This window comes from Hyperolius riggenbachi, chromosome 5, assembly GCF_040937935.1.
Source record: "Hyperolius riggenbachi isolate aHypRig1 chromosome 5, aHypRig1.pri, whole genome shotgun sequence".
Classification (NCBI taxonomy): Eukaryota; Metazoa; Chordata; class Amphibia; order Anura; family Hyperoliidae; genus Hyperolius; species Hyperolius riggenbachi.
Window position 1 is genome coordinate 223,020,340 of NC_090650.1, and position 17,778 is coordinate 223,038,117.

Here is a 17,778-nt window from a genome sequence, read left to right on the forward strand (position 1 = left end):
AAACGTAGGCCATTCCCCTTCAACCTCTGGCCAAGTTGTTCCCCTATTTAAATATAACCCAAAACACACTGTCTGATTTACGTATTGTATATTATCTCACCTCTTGTTTCTACCCTATTTTTTCGACTTTAAGCTCACAAGATCTGGACTCTCTCGCCCATTTGTGTCTTGCAATTTGCTATAGATTTTGTTCATCATGTTACACTTGTCACTAATTAATATGTCTACCAATTCTGTATTATGTACCAATGTGTATATTTTGGGTAAAACAATGTCTGTATTATTATGTACCCCATGTTTGTCCTTACTCTGTACAGCACCATGGAATATGTTGGCACTCAGTAATAATAATAATCGTTTCCTTTGCAAGACATTGCTTGAATCTGCATATTTTTTATAAATAGACCGCTAAATATAGAGACCGACTCTGAACTGTGTTTAATTCCAGATACAATCTGGATTGTGTAAAGTGGACATACACCATTTAAATAAAACAACCAGTTTTGGCAGATTTGGAGCTAATGCTTTTGGATTGACTGAACCTCTTAAAACCTTCTGCTGAATGGCAAACTGATTGGTTACTTTTGGTTTGATTTTGAGGTTTGGTTGATGAAAAATGCAATCAGACAGTTTGGAAAATTTAAATCCAGTTTGTTTCCGAGAAGGAGTTTTGTAAGCGATGTAGAGTAGCAAATGTGATTGCTTTACTCCTGAAGCAATTTGTATGGCTTTCATATGTAAACTGTGTTGCTTTAAGACATAATTTGGAATAATCGTTTAATTGATTGATTGCAGACAATGGCCTCGATTCATAAAAGTGAGTGCGGTAGTTCAGAGATGGGGAGGAAATTACCTCTAGCGGTAAATAAGGGGTTTTGCAATGAATTCATTAAAAAAAATTCTGAGTGCGAGGTGATTGCGATAGCAGTCGGTAAGTGTGCGGGAAGTGTGCGGTGTGGTGCGGAAAGCTGTCGGTATAATTTGCTGAGTGCGGTAGTTTGCCGCTGACTTCCTAATGACAAGGTGCATGCTGGGTAGAAGTGGGCAGTTTTAGACACATGTGACTTATTTTTTATAAATTATTATTATATTTATTTATAAATAGAGCAAACTCGGCAGGTCTTTGCTGGCGATAACAACAAGTTATTTATCGCTTCCTTCCTCCCCCCTTTTTTTTCATTCAGTTTACACTTCATTCAGTTTACCGACACAAACAACGTTTTCATTACCGCACTGTTACCGCACTATTACCACATGCGGTAAAACATGCGTTAAATTTTATGAATCCACTAACAACAACATACCATGCGGTAATTTACCGCTTGGGCGATAACGCATGCGGTAATGCTTTATGAATCGAGGCCAATATGGGATTGACAAGTTTAAGACACAGTCAGGATTGCTTTGTTCTGACAAGAAATACTCAACATTTTGTGACAGCTTAATGTACCTCTTTTTATTTGAATGTGTTTTGCAATTGTTTTTCTCTGAAACTTATTTTCTACATTAAGGTCTTTATTCATTGTGTCTACTTAGGTCACATCCCTTAATCACAAATATTTCAGAACACACCTGGAAGACAGTCTGTCATTGGGAAGACCACTAATGATTGAAGATGTTGGAGAAGAGCTTGATCCAGCACTGGACAATGTTCTGGAGAAAAACTTTATCAAGTCTGGGTCAACATTCAAAGTAACGTATTTTTGTAATTTTACTTCGTAGAATGAAACCTGGGTTAACTAATCTATCTGGTAATTAGAGGTGCTCATCACGAGCTCGTGATCATGAATAACTCGCAATCACGACCTGTTTTTTGTGATCACGTGTTCGTGACCGTCATGAGTTCATGATCGTCATGAGTTCGTGATCTTTCATGATTGGCGGTGTGTGGTGGTGGTTGTGCGGGTCGTTGGAATCTGAGATCTTCAATCAATGTCACAAGATAGAGGATATTGGCGTGGGAACATTTTCTAAAAGGTACAGGTACGTATTTAAGTTAATTTAGAACAATAAAGGACTTTTTTCTTGTAGTTGTGTTTTTATTTCTTTTAACCCTTTGTAGAAATGGGTAAGGGGTACCTAGTACCCCTATACACATTTATCCTGGCAGGGGGGTGAGCATCTTGGGTCCCCTTCCTAAAGGGGTCTCCCAGATGCCACCATGACCCCCCCTGGGAGTCATCACCCCCACCTCCTCCTGGGGCATCGGAGGTGGGTAAGAGCCTCTTGTCCATGGATTGGACTGTAAGGTCTTTTTGAAAAAAAATGTCCCCTTATTCCGACTGTTCTTCTTAACCTCCTTGCCGGTTATCCCGAGCTCAGCTCGGGGTAACCTGCGCAGGAGGATTTCTCAGGCCCCGCTGGGCCTATTTGCATAATTTTTTTCCTACACGCAGCTAGCACTTTGCTAGCTGCGTGTAGTACGCGATCGCCGCCGATTCGCCGCTACCCGCCGCGCGGACTGAAGACACCATAATAAAAGTATTCAATAAACCTTACTGAATAATTACTGTCATCTATGGGATACACAAATAGCACTGAGAACTATTTTACTTTATTTTTCTGTTTTATTTATCTTGCATTCTCTTAACTAACGACTCTGTATCTGTGGAACTTAGTTGAGAGATTCACCAGTCCTCACAGTGATTTAACCTTTGCCCAAACTTCATCTCAGTGCCGACATTTACCATTTTCAAGCAGAGACCTTAATTCTTTCAGCTGCTAATCTGCAGTAATATTTTTACACAATAGCACAGCAGTAACATTATACAAAAAAACATACGTTATGATAGAGTCAGATATGAATATTCATTAGATCTAATATATATTTGGTTTGTCTAATGCTACAGAACATTTTATTGTGATTCTAAAATGTTTTCTGCTGTGGCAGTCAGTTTGCCAGCTTTTACCAAGGTCTCCTGATTTGTTTTGAGAGGTGATAAGCAGTTTAGTGACATTGTCATTCCCAAGACTTTAACAGGCACAGGAAAGGTGAAGAGGTTTTATATTTAATAGTCTTTTTTTTTTTTAAGCAAGTCAACTGCAAACATTATACTATTATTGTACACAGTTTTTTCACCACTGAGTAGCAAGAACCTAAACAATCGATTCAGAGATCATTTGATAAATACATTAAACTGGACTTCATATCTATGCATTGAAATTAATTATTATTCAGACGGAACCATTTTCATCTTTCATGTTTATATTTTAATTAATTCCAGGTGAAAGTTGGTGATAAAGAAGTAGATGTTATGAAAGGATTCACACTGTATATTACAACGAAGCTGGCAAACCCTGCATACACACCTGAAATAAGTGCAAAAACTGCTGTCATTGACTTTACTGTGACAATGAAAGGGTTGGAAGATCAGCTCCTTGGGCGTGTCATTCTCACAGAGAAGCAGGTACGTCAGGAGGAGTCAATTTACATTATATATTCCATATCATAAAGGACTATTATCCAGATGTTATAACCTACTGAAAACTATAATGTAGATGTTATAACGGCAAATGATTTTGCATTGTCAGTACCTCAGGCCGAAAAGGCAACGTTTGCGCATGTTTCTCTTAACCTTTACTGTGCAAAATGTAAAACTTTAGTTCACAAAGTTAAATGTGTCCTACTCCTGATGAAAAGGGGGATATGTTTTTACTTCATACCCTTAAATAGTTTTATTGTAGTTACACAGATAAGTAAAAATAAAGAAAAGAAGAATATCAAAAATTAACAAAGCTTATAGAAGCAGCATACATGCACATCATTATATAATATGAAACACCAAATCTGGCCATAAAAATCAACACAAGTGATTCATAAGACCAGTCCACTATCTCTCCTACCAGCCTTATAGTCACAAGCTTACAGCCTAAATTGTCCACCACCCTTAACTATTAATATGCATACCATCAACAACATATGTTTAAGAAAAAACTGAAAAAAATTATAGAGAAATAAAAAGGATTGTAGAAGACCTTCCTTTGGCCTCGAAACCTCATCTTCCATTTCTTCAATGTGTCTCACAGAAGCAATTCATTCTCTTACAGACATGACTCTCTTGCCCTTTCAATAAAAATAATTTGTTCCTTAACTTCATCATTAAGTAAATATATTAACAAATATATTAACAAAATATATTAACAAAGAGACCCTACCCCCTTCCTAGCCAACCTATTACATTGCAACAGGAATGCATATGGATCTAATTTCACCTCTATAGCCAGCTCATTATTACATGTGGAAAATGTTTTTTTTACAAACAGATTGTGCTGAGATACAGTTTAAGATGTTGTGGAGAAAGGAGGCATCTGGGAAGCATCTCTTTCTACATACCTCCCAACATCACAAGCACTGCGCCTCAGAACTGAGAACAATTGACAAATCCTGTTCAGATCCCAATACCTTGTCATTATGTACATTTTGTAAATCAATTTCTGAGCCTTAGATGCAATAGAAGAATAATGTACATTTTAAAATTACGTCAAATAGTTATCATGCATAAGGCTAGGTTTCCATTTGTGCGAAAACGGTCCGATTTCCTGGCCACTAATTCGGATGGAATTTGGCAGTCTATAGAAGTGTATGCAGAGCATCTGAAAAATCTGATGGCCTGCAGCATAATCCCAATCCCATAGCCGTGCATAGCGTGTCTAGAGGGATTCGCCTGCGAGACGTCTCACAGCTGTGCCGGTATCGCATCTCGCAAGACACATGCCGAGCACAGTGGAAACTAGCCCTAAGGCTTTTACCTAGTTCTTTATCGCATTATTTATGTGCTAAAAGTTATGTAGGTTAGTTTTTTTGATCTATTCAAGGGGGTTAGGTCTCATGGCATCTTTAAATTTAGTGATGGATCTAATGAAGTAGATTATCTGACCATACCAATATTTACAGTAGAGACATCCTCTGTGCTATGTGACCATAAACAAAGGCCCGATTCTTTATAGCAGTGTTTCTCAAACCTGTCCTTGTGACTCCCCAACAGCGCATGATTTGCAGGTACCCTCACCTATGCACAGGTGGGGTAATTAGTGTCTCAGCTACATGGAATTCACCTAGCTGAGACACTAATTACCCCAGCTGTGCATAGGTGAGGTTGCCTGCAAAACATGCGCTGTTGGGGAGTCACGAGGACAGGTTTGAGAAACACTGCTTTATAAGGAAGCTGAACCGAGTAAAATTATTTAAAATAAACACATGATGTACCTACAAATGAATATTACATCACCATTGTCTTTTAACAATTATCCCTTCCAGTTCTGACAAGATTTTTTTAGAACTGAAATATATCAGTTGCTGTCAGTTACCGTATATATCAGTTGCATGGTTGATCTTAGTTCAAGTGACTAATATTCACTAGTTCATTGGAAATCTGACTTGGCACATCCTGAAAAACTGATGCAGGGATACCAGTGGTTATCTCTTACGGTAACTGCCACCACTTGAGTCATGTGATGGATAAAGCATTATGCAATTAATAAAGAGCATATTATATATTTCAGCATAGCTGAGATTTTTGTTGTTTATTTGTTTAGTAAATGAATGCATAATGAAGAATGACATGACAAAAGCTTAATAGCCCTATGACATCTGTCTTCTGTAGTTTTGCTTTCTGTAGGAGTACAATTGTGATGAGCTTTAATAACAATATAAGATTAGATGCTGTGTTTAAAAGGTTTTCAGATTTGGAATTATTACAGATCTGCTCTCACAGGGAGATATAACTAGACTGACTTTTGAGTGCTCACCAGCTTTTGAATATCCATGAAAAGAGTGCCAAAAAAGATGCATGTTGCTGATTGATGTTTCCTCTTGTAGAGTAAACTGTAATTGAAGATCTAAGAAATCTTATTGTCAAATACTTGATGACATTTTTAGCAAAGCTTTGTGCAGTATTTTCTTTGAGTATTTATTCCCTTTCTCGTTTGAGTCGTTTCATGAAGCCTCTGCAGTGCAATAAAGGTCTGCCTCTGTAACAGAACAATTGGAAAGGATAAAAGTGTACCATGGTGCTCCATCTGCCCACTTCTTTCTTCATATCAATGTGCAGTGCTTCTGGCAATACAATCTCTATCCCCTGTGCTATTGCAATAAATACAGTAAATGCTGCAGATCTGGGCATCTGCTAAATGCACACTAGTGTATTCTACAGCTACAAAGCAGAATTACATTTAGTTTAAAATAACCAAGATAGATGCGGCTTTGTATTGGCAAAATAAAACACTTGATTATTGTAATAATGTTTAACAACTGTCATATTCAAAGTTTAAAGACAAGCGCTATGTTAAAAAAAAAGTTTTCTGCTGAATAATACAGATAAGATAGCTCCATAAAGTACAAATGGACTAAAACCTTGTACACACATTAGATGGTTCATAGTCGATGTGGCCAGTTTGGCGCTACCTCTGCCAAGAATCAATCACTGTGTACAGTGGCCCCAATACATTGCAGAGTGATCCGGACTGCTGGATCATCTCAGCTGAGCCCATTGTTCTGCTACTCAACTCGTCTGCTTTGTGCCACTCTGTCATGCGCTGTGTATCCTCCCTCCTCCATAACAACAGAGTGCATTGCTTGCCTTCGGGCTAGCAATACATCTGTACTGCACTAGGCCCTGAACTGTTGCCCAATGGATTGAGCCCAGATTTCTGTGGGCAACTGTAATCGTGCATATATGCGCACCTGTAGTTATCAGTAATGAATGATGAGAAAAAAAATATTCTAACCTATTGCTATGCTACTGTTAAAAGTGTATCTACACAGGGGCATCAAAATACAGGTAAAACTCAACAAATTAGAATTGTGCAAAAGTTCATTTATTTCAGCAATTCAACTTAAAGGATACCAGAGCCGAACTAACTAGCAGAAACGGGGGAGCAGTCAAGTACTGCAAGCTGTCCTGATGCCCATTGCCACCCCCGTTCTCCTCTGCCCCCCTCCTTTACTACCTAAATGCCCCTTGGGAGCCTCTTCTGGGTGGACCGCGCCGGGCTGGCTGCAAATGTCCTACACTGCTCACCCCCAGCTGGGAGCGTTCTGTGCATGTGCATGACGTAGTCATGACTTTTTCTCTTTGTGTAAACATATGGAGCTACTCTAGCAAGCTGACACTCCCATTTACTATTTCTTGTAGTCTCTGTAATAGTTTCTATTAGTACATGCACATCAGAAAAAGGAATGACCTATGGCAATGTGTGCTAAAATCCTTTCAATATGTACAAGTAATGTGAAAAGGATGGATTGTTTTCTCAATAAAAGTGACATTTAACTTTAAACAGACTTACTTATTAGAGAACTCCAGAAAAACACAGACATTAATAAAATAATTGTTCATTTAGGTCTGGGATGTTCTCAGTTTTAATTAGTTGTCTTAACATAATTATAAAGAGACATTTGCTGTTTGTAGGCTAGAGCCAGACGAAAATGTTCAAATTAAGCATTAGATGAGATTGAGGTTTAGATAAACCAACATTTCCTTTTAATTATTGTTAATTAAATTATTATTAATGAATAACTAATTAATTATTCCTTTTTTAATTATTGTGCAGGAACTGGAAGCAGAGCGGGTCAAATTAATGGAAGAAGTAACATCAAACAAAAGGAAAATGCAGGAACTTGAAGACAATCTCTTGTTTCGTCTTACCAGCACCGAGGGCTCACTTGTAGAAGATGAATCTCTGATTGAAGTACTCAGAATAACAAAAACAACAGCAGAGGAGGTATAATCCATATTATCTATTTTGCATTCATTATTTAGACTAATGGACATGTTTTCTACTACAATAGCACAATGTAACACTTTCACAAGTATGTATGTAACGATTGCGGAATTATCTCCGTGGTCAGCGCACAAGATGTGCGCTGACACTGCGGAAGTCCTCCACAAGCGTATAAAACTACAGAACCCAGCTTTGATGCTATGCACCTGTAGAAAGAAAGTGAGCACAGAGACAGAATGTATGTGTGTCCACCAATCTAGTCACCACCCGGCGACGGCGAACACACAACAGCGGAAACGCAGTGGGAATGCAATCGCAAGAGTGGCGATTGCCAATAGTGACACAAGACCGAGTAAGACAGAGCACAAATGTAGCAAGAAAGACCCAGCAAATAACAATGATCAGAACGCCAAGGAAAATAACAAACGCACTTACTAAGCGCGGTCGCTGCGCGAAAACCGCAACAGCGACAAAGCACGCCAACCCTAACTAACCGATGTAACACAAAATCGAAAAGAGAACCTGAACGCTTGCTAAACGGTTTCCTCACTGAGCCTACAGCAAGCGTTCGCTTCAGACAAGACAGACAGAAGGAGTAGCCAGTAGCAACTGCAGCTCTGGCCTACACTCCCAGACAGAAGGAACCACCGCCACTATCGCTAGGGTGAATGCAACCCCAAGAGACAGAGCGATTTCCTGTCGACCGCCGCTGGCGACAAGACATTAGCAACAGAGAGACAATACAAGGCAATACAGATAATACAACCTGACTACGCTAGAAGGAATGCCTAGTGCACTCCCAAGGAATTACTCTAAGATAATCTTAGCAAACGAAAAGGCTGACACTCCAGGTAAGTAAGCAGGAACAAACCAGTATGACCAGCAGGGAATTCTGGGAAGAAATGGTATTTATACTGCAAGCCATCAAAGGAAGCAGCTAAGCAATTTGCATAACAAATGTATGCAAATTCCTCCCCAGAACAGCAGCTCTGAAACTTGCAGAGTGAAGACAAGTCTCTTTTCCAGAGACCTGCAGCACTCAGACCTAAAAAATGGTCAAACAGCTGTCTGCCAGTGCAGACAGCAGCGCAGATCATTACAATGTACCAGAAATATAATAACTGTTAGTATAGAAATGTTACTTCATACATGCCTAAGCTTAATGCAGGGCCAGGACTACAATTAAGGCGAGGGGGGCAATTGTCCCCGGACTCCAGAGTCAATAGGGGCTCCCCCAAGCATCTCACATCATGGCCCATTTAAAAATTTAATTTGTTCCGCTGCACTGCTGGGTACTTGGTGGATGAAGCAGCTGCAGGCAGGGGATTGAGGCAGGGCCTGTCCGAGTGCCCCCTTGCCCGTCTATATCGAGAATGATGAAAGCGGAAGTGACAGTGCAACTCATCTGTCAGTGACTTTGGGAACTCCAGAAAGTCTTCTCCCAATCGCACAGTTCCATGTCTCCTCTCTGCTACTCTCTAGTGGTGCCTCTCATTACGGCGCCTCTGGAGGAGTCAGAGAGAAGACACAGAACTATGCGATGGGGAGAAGACCTTCTGAAGTTACCGGCAGCACTGACAGGTGAGTTGTACTGTCACTTCCACTTGCATCGCTCTGCATATGGGTGAGGGGTGGAGGCTACCTAAATTGGGGGACATCTGGCTATCTTCACTGGCAGGGAGAGGCTACTTAATCCTATGGGCACATCTGACTATACTGGGGGGAAGGGTGCTACCTAATCCTGGGGGACACTTTTGGCTATCTTTACTAGGGGGGAGACTACATAATACAAGGGTAAACGTATTACTATTTATACTAGGGGAGACTACCTAATACTGGGGGACACAGCTGGCAATTTATACTTGGGGAGGCTACCTAACACTGGGGAGCACAACTAGCTATCTATACTGGAAGGGGGGAAGAAGTGGTGGCTACCTAACACTGGGGGCACTTCTGGATATCTATACTAGGGGATTCCTAATCCTTGGGAATACATATTGCTATCTATATTGGGGATACCTAATCCTGGGGAACACATCTAGCTATCTGCAGTGGCTTGCAAAAGTATTCGGCCCCCTTGAAGTTTTCCACATTTTTTCATATTACTGCCACAAACATTAATCAATTTTATTGGAATTCCACGTGAAAGACAAATACAAAGTGGTGTACACGTGAGAAGTGGAACGAAAATCATACATGATTCCAAACATTGTTTACAAATAAATAACTGCAAAGTGGGGTGTGAGTAATTATTCAGCCCCCTTTGGTCTGAGTGCAGTCAGTTGCCCATACACATTGCCTGATGAGTACTAATGACTAAATAGAGTGCACCTGTGTGTAATCTAATGTCAGTACAAATACAGCTGCTCTGTGACGGCCTCAGAGGTTGTCTAAGAGAATATTGGGAGCAACAACACCATGAAGGCCAAAGAACACACCAGACAGGTCAGGGATAAAGTTGTTGAGAAATTTAAAGCAGGCTTAGGCTACAAAAAGATTGCCAAAGCCTTGAACATCTTACGGAGCACTGTTCAAGTGATCATTCAGAAATGGAAGGAGTATGGCACAACTGTGAACCTACCAAGACAAGACCGTCCACCTAAGCTCACAGGCCGAACAAGAAGAGCGCTGATCAGAAATGCGGTCAAGAGGCCCATGGTGACTCTGGACGAGCTGCAGAGATCTACAGCTTAGGTGGAGGAATCTCACCATAGCACAACTATTAGTTGCGCACTTCACAAAGTTGGCTCTTATAGAAAAGAGTGACAAGAAGAAAGCCATTATTAACAGAAAAGCATAAAAAGTCCCGTTTGCAGTTTGCCACAAGCCATGTGGGGGACACAGCAAACATGTGGAAGAAGATGCTCTGGTCAGATAAGACCAAAATGGAACTTTTTGGCCAAAATGCAAAACGCTCTTTGTGGCGGAAAACTAACACTGCACATCACTCTGAACACACCATCCCCACTGTCAAATATGGTGGTGGCAGCATCATGCTCTGGGGGTGCTTCTCTTCAGCAGGGACAGGGAAGCTGGTCAGAATTGATGGGAAGATGGATGGAGCCAAATACAGGGCAGTCTTGGAAAAAAACCTCTTGGAGTCTGCAAAAGACTTGAGACTGGGGCGGAGGTTCACCATCCAGCAGGACAACTACCCTAAACATAAAGCCAGGGCACCAATGGAATGGTTTAAAACAAAACATATCCATGTGTTAGAATGGCCCAGTCAAAGTCCAGATCTAAATCCAATCGAGAATCTGTGGCAAGATCTGAAAACTGCTGTTCACAAACACTGTCCATCTAATCTGACTGAGCTGGAGCCGTTTTGCAAAGAAGAATGGGCAAGGATTTCAGTCTCTAGATGTGCAAAGCTGGTAGAGACATACCCTAAAAGACTGGGAGCTGTAATTGCAGCAAAAGGTGGTTCTACAAAGTATTGACTCAGGGGCTGAATAATTACGCACACCCCACTTTGCAGTTATTTATTTGTAAAAAATGTTTGGAATCATGTATGATTTTCATTCCACTTCTCACGTGTACACCACTTTGTATTGGTCTTTCACGTTGAATTCCAATAAAATTTATTCATGTTTGTGGCAGTAATGTGACAAAATGTGGAAAACTTCAAGGGGGCTGAATACTTTTGCAACCCACAATATACTAGAGGGGGAACCTAAAACTCTGGGCACATTTACTACCGATGTTTGGGCTGGCACAATTCTCGGGAAGGTTGCACTTTGGAATCTCCATCTTTCTCTAGTACTGGATAACCTTGTCCCAGCCCTGAGGCAGGAATATACCTTACCTGATTCCACCAATTCCCACGGTTTCATTCATTCCTTGTTGTGAATCACATGGGCCATGGCTGCAGCAGCTTTCCCTGACGTGATATAGACATGTGATGGCAGTGCATTGGTGGAAGCAGTTCGGGAGGTGTGGTCAGGGAGGCCCCAAGTTACCTTTACCCAGGTGCCCATTGGATCTAGACACGGCCCTGGCTTTATGTTATCTGATGCAGGTAAACATATACAGCAACTATAAATACATTTATGCATTACTACATCCCAATAAACACACTGTTTGTTTCAGGGTAAACCCCTCTCACCTGCTGAACTGACAGAGAATGTCAGAAGAACTATTCATATGTAAACTGTTCTCTTTAAAACATCAAAAATAGCATTGCTCTGTATAACTCAACTTTTCTATTTTGCATTGGCTCTGAGACTACCTTCAGATGGAAGCTGTCTTCAGAAGCACATGCAGAGGCAATGCTATTTCAGTAGCATTTATACTATCATTACATTATGTAGGGCATGTTGCAGAAATTACTTACATAAATCGTTTGCTCGCCAAGATTAATTACAACAAGCCTCAGAGTATATAGCCTTGGTGCTGTAGTATATTGGGTGGATGTGAGCCATCAACTAAGACAAATAATATTACTGTACATGAAAAATATACCAGCACACATAAATAATTTGTAAGAAAGTGGTTTTGTATTAAAGCACATAAGGAAATGACCACTCTTGTGACATACATTATATGTATCCATATATGCAACAATTAGATACAGTACAATGCTTAATGTATACACAGTAATACAGTAACATTGTTGCAAGAAAACAAAGCAAGACCATACAAGTGCACAAAGGCACGGAGACACAGTTTGCAATACGTTTCAACAATTCAGCCTGTGGAAAAAAACAGAGTCAAAAAACGGTCAGCACATATAATTAGACCAAAGAGTCAACCAAGGTTACCGACAGCACTGTTTCAGGGAGAACCTCTTGTGCACAGTTAAGGTGCTAAAGCAGAGTTGCACAAATTTTAAAATCCACTTTTCCTTCCCATTTCTTTGATGAATGGAGACCAGCCTGCTGTCTGAAAAAGCTGAACTGGTTGGACTTTCTTGGTGTGGACCACAACAGACATGGAAGACATGTGTGATTGGATCCACAGGAAAGCATGGGCCCTTTCTGCATGTCTGTTTGTGCACTACTTGAGGCCGCTGATCTAGTGTGAACTGAGCCTTAGTAAGCTGAAGGACCACCAAAAGCAACCCCTTGGCTTAGTACAGTCCCATCTTGGCAGGGGAGAGTGCAAGTTCATCTTTCCTGACCCATAATTGCATTGTGTTTTGTGGAGAACCAAAGACTGCGGCTCTCTCACATCAGTTGTGGTGAATTGGGATTTATATATGGACATGCACATTTCTTGCTGGTTATGACTGGCACTGTAAAACCACAGAATTCACCTGAATTTCTACGTAGGCTTTCATTTTAGCCAACACTTAAAGTAAGTGCCATAGCTAAAGAGCGGTGGGCTTCAGTGCAAGTTTTACATTGGGCCCCTCAAGCACCCTATACATAACTACTAGAATGGAGCACCAAAACTTGCCAAGAACAGCCACAGTGTCAGAGAGGTATAAGCAGGGGAGGCAAAAGGTTTATTAATAATTACCACTATTCAAAGCACCAGCTGAGGTGATCATTACCAGCACTTTATTAATGAAGAGCTAATGATGTAGTTGAAGGGAAGGCCCTAATGGGCCCATTTGGCCTAGTAGTGGCCCTGGGAAAACCCATATTGCTATTCCACTGCTTGAAGTGCATCTTCACTCTTTATGTGAATCATTGTTTTATTCTATTTAGTTTGGCTAGAGAGGAAAAAGCTTTGGATTTCTTTCTGTTTGCTGTTTCTGTCTTTCTGTTTGCTGTTGATTGTAATAGAAAATAAACGTGCATAAAAATCAATTGTTGTCTACCATGATTTGTATAATTGCTGCCTGGTTTATTTTAAACTGGTGTGTAAAACCTTTGATTCTCTGAAAACCCAAGAATGTCCAACCATCATGGTATGACTGTGAAGGTCCCTGCTGTATGTAGTTGGATGTACAGCAGAGTCACAGATATTATATATTATGCCTTAACCTTCATGCAAATGTAAAAGTAAAGGTGTTGTATGTTACATCATTCTAATAACTTTGGGATACTGTAAGATTAATCATTGAGCAGGTGTGAAAATAGATATGGCGTTTAAGCATCTTGGGTTTCAAACCATGTATAAAACCATCATGTGCTCCATTGATATAATATTTGTGTTCTATGTCTTGTTACATTCAAGGTCAGTGAGAAGCTGACAATTGCAGCAGAGACAGAAGTGAAGATTAATACAGCTCGGGAGGAATATCGCCCTGTGGCCACACGTGGCAGTATCCTCTACTTCCTTATCGTGGAAATGAGTCTGGTGAATGTCATGTATCAGACATCCCTCCGTCAGTTCCTGGGCATCTTCGACTTGTCCATGGAGAGATCTGTGAAATCCCAGCTGACAGCCAAGAGAATTGCAAACATCATAGAGTATCTTACCTTTGAGGTGTTTAAGTATACAGCTCGAGGCCTGTATGAAGACCACAAATTTCTCTTTACGCTACTAATGGCACTTAAGATAGACCTGCAAGCTAAGAAAATTTCCCACAATGAATTTCAGACTTTCATCAAAGGTACAGGAACATGCTGTAATTTAGAAGGCTGTATACTGATATGGATAGGGCAAAATACACTCGGAACATATAGGAAATGTTTTACAGTTATAATGTAGTGTACTGACAAGATTATTGTCATTAAACTACATTTTTTTTAATGTTAACATTGATGTGTACAGATAGCAGAATGTCATTACAGTAATTTACAGTACATTACATTAAAGAGACACTGAAGCGAAAAAAAATGATGATATTATGATTTGTATGTGTAGCACAGCTAAGAAATAAAACATTAAGATCAGATACATCAGTGTAATTGTTTCCAGTACAGGAAGAGGTGAGAAACTCCAGTTCTTATCTCTATGCAAACAAGCCATTAAGCTCTCCGACTAAGTTTGTCGTGGAGAGGTCTGTTATCTGACTTTTATTATCTCAACTGTAAGTAAACTGTTTACTTTTTCTCTGCTAGAGGAGAGGTCATTACTTCACAGACTGCTCTGAAAGACTCATTTTGAATGCTGAGTGTTGTGTAATCTGCACATATTATAGAATGATGCAATGTTAGAAAAAAACACTATATACCTGAAAAATAACAGTATGAGAATATTTTCTTTGTTGCTAATCTTCTAGTAATTATTCATAGTACACAACCAATTCACTATATCATATATTTTTTTTCACTTTAGTGTCTCTTTAACCACTTCAGGACCACAGTCTTTTCGCCCCTTAAGGACCAGAGCCTTTTTCTCCATTCAGACCACTGCAGCTTTCACGGTTTAATGCTCGGTCATACAACCTACCACCTAAATGAATTTTACCTCCTTTTCTTGTCACTAATACAGCTTTCTTTTGATGCTATTTGATTGCTCCTGCGAGTTTTACTTTTTATTATATTCATCAAAAAAGACATGAATTTTGGCAAAAAAATGATTTTTTTAACTTTCTGTGCTGACATTTTTCAAATAAAGTAAAATTTCTGTATACATGCAGCGCGAAAAATGTGGACAAACATGTTTTTGATAAAAAAAAACCCATTCAGTGTATATTTATTGGTTTGGGTAAAAGTTATAGCGTTTACAAACTATGGTGCCAAAAGTGAATTTTCCCATTTTCAAGCATCTCTGACTTTTCTGCGCACCTGTCAGGTTTCATGAGGGGCTAAAATTCCAGGATAGTACAAATACCCCCCAAATGACCCCATTTTGGAAAGAAGACATCCCAAAGTATTCAGTGAGAGGCATGGTGAGTTCATAGAAGATTTTATTTTTTGTCACAAGTTAGCGGAAAATGACACTTTCTGACAAAAAAAAGAAAAAAAAAAAGTTTCCATTTCTTCTAACTTGCAACAAAAAAAAATGAAATCTGCCACGGACTCACTATGCTCCTCTCTGAATACCTTGAAGTGTCTACTTTCCAAAATGGGGTCATTTGTGGGGTGTGTTCACTGTCCTGGCATTTTGGGGGGTGCCTAATTGTAAGCACCCCTGTAAAGCCTAAAGATGCTCATTGGACTTTTGGCCCCTTAGCGCAGTTAGGCTGCAAAAAAGTGCCACACATGTGGTATTGCCGTACTCAGGAGAAGTAGTATAATGTGTTTTGGGGTGTATTTTTACACATACTCATGCTGGGTGGGAGAAATATCTCCATAAATGACAATTGTTTTATTTTTTTTACACACAATTGTCTATTTATAGAGATATTTCTGCCACTCAGCATGGGTATGTGGAAAAATACACCCCAAAACACATTATACTACTTCTCCTGAGTACGGCGATACCACATGTGTGGCACTTTTTTGCACCCTAACTGCGCTAAGGGGCCCAAAGTTCAATGAGTACCTTTAGGATTTCACAGGTCATTTTGAGAAATTTCGTTTCAAGACTACTCCTCGCGGTTTAGGGCCCCTAAAATGCCAGGACAGTATAGGAACCCCACAAATTACCCCATTTTAGAAAGAAGACACCCCAAGGTATTCCGTTAGGAGGATGGTGAGTTCATAGAAGATTTTTTTTTTTTTGTCACAAGTTAGCGGAAATTGATTTTAATTGTTTTTTTTCACAAAGTGTCATTTTCCGCTAACTTATGACAAAAAATAAAATCTTCTATGAACTCACCATACTCCTAACGGAATACCTTGGGGTGTCTTCTTTCTAAAATGGGGTCATTTGTGGGGTTCCTATACTGCCCTGGCATTTTAGGGGCCCTAAACCGTGAGGAGTAGTCTTGAAACCAAATGTCGCAAAATGACCTGTGAAATCCTAAAGGTACTCATTGGACTTTGGGCCTCTTAGCGCACTTAGGGTGCAAAAAAGTGCCACACATGTGGTACCGCCGTATTTAGGAGAAGTAGTATAATGTGTTTTGGGGTGTATTTTTACACATACCCATGCTGGGTGGGAGAAATATCTCTGTAAATGACAATTGTTTGATTTTTTTTTACACACAATTGTCCTTTTACAGAGAGATTTCTCCCACCCAGCATGGGTATGTGTAAAAATACACCCCAAAACACAATATACTACTTCTTCTGAGTACGGCGATACCACATGTGTGACACTTTTTTGCAACCTAGGTGCGCTAAGGGGCCTAACGTCCTATTCACAGGTCATTTTGAGGCCTTTGGATTCTAGACTACTGCTCACGGTTTAGGGCCCCTTAAATGCCAGGGCAGTATAGGAACCCCACAAGTGACCCCATTTTAGAAAGAAGACACCCCAAGGTATTCTGTTAGGAGTATGGTGAGTTCATAGAAGATTTTTTTTTTGTCACAAGTTTCCGCTAACTTGTGACAAAAAATAAAATCTTCTATGAACTCATCATACACCTAACAGAATACCTTGGGGTGTCTTCTTTCTAAAATGGGGTCACTTGTGGGGTTCCTATACTGCCCTGGCATTTTACGGGCCCAAAACTGTGAGTAGTCTGGAAACCAAATTTTTAAAAATGACTGATCAGGGGTATAAGCATCTGCAAATTTTGATGACAGGTGGTCTATGAGGGGGCAAATTTTGTGGAACCGGTCATAAGCAGGGTGGCCTCTTAGATGACAGGATGTTTTGGGCCTGATCTGATGGATAGGAGTGCTAGGGGGTGACAGGAGGTGATTGATGGGTGTCTCAGGGGGCGGTTAGAGGGGAAAATAGATGCAATCAATGCACTGGGGAGGTGATCGGAAGGGGGTCTGAGGGGGACCTGAGGGTTTGGCCGAGTGATCAGGAGCCCACACGGGGCAAATTAGGGCCTGATCTGATGGGTAGGTGTGCTAGGGGGTGACAGGAGGTGATTGATGGGTGTCTCAAAGGTGTGATTAGAGGGGGGAAATAGATGCAAGCAATGCACTAGCGAGGTGATCAGGGCTGGGGTCTGAGGACGTTCTGAGGTGTGGGCGGGTGATTGGGTGCCCGCAAGGGGCAGATTAGGGTCTAATCTGATGGGTAACCGTGACAGGTGGTGATAGGGGGTGATTGATGGGTAATTAGTGGGTGTTTAGAGGAGAGAAGAGATGTAAACACTGCACTTGGGAGGTGATCTGATGTCGGATCTGCGGGCGATCTATTGGTGTGGGTGGGTGATCA

The 17,778-nt window shown here is 40.5% G+C and overlaps 1 protein-coding gene across 3 annotated transcripts in view; it reads left to right on the forward strand.

The window, feature by feature from the left end:
• The window catches only part of LOC137518608 (dynein axonemal heavy chain 5-like), a 553,928-nt gene that overhangs the window by 446,131 nt on the left and 90,019 nt on the right, over positions 1 to 17,778 (forward strand). For all 3 annotated transcript variants that reach the window (XM_068236692.1, XM_068236695.1, XM_068236693.1), the window contains 4 exons: positions 1,537 to 1,692; positions 3,225 to 3,407; positions 7,549 to 7,719; positions 13,843 to 14,221. In XM_068236692.1, the coding sequence (XP_068092793.1) occupies positions 1,537 to 1,692; positions 3,225 to 3,407; positions 7,549 to 7,719; positions 13,843 to 14,221 (889 nt within the window). The remainder of the gene's footprint in view (positions 1 to 1,536; positions 1,693 to 3,224; positions 3,408 to 7,548; positions 7,720 to 13,842; positions 14,222 to 17,778) is intronic.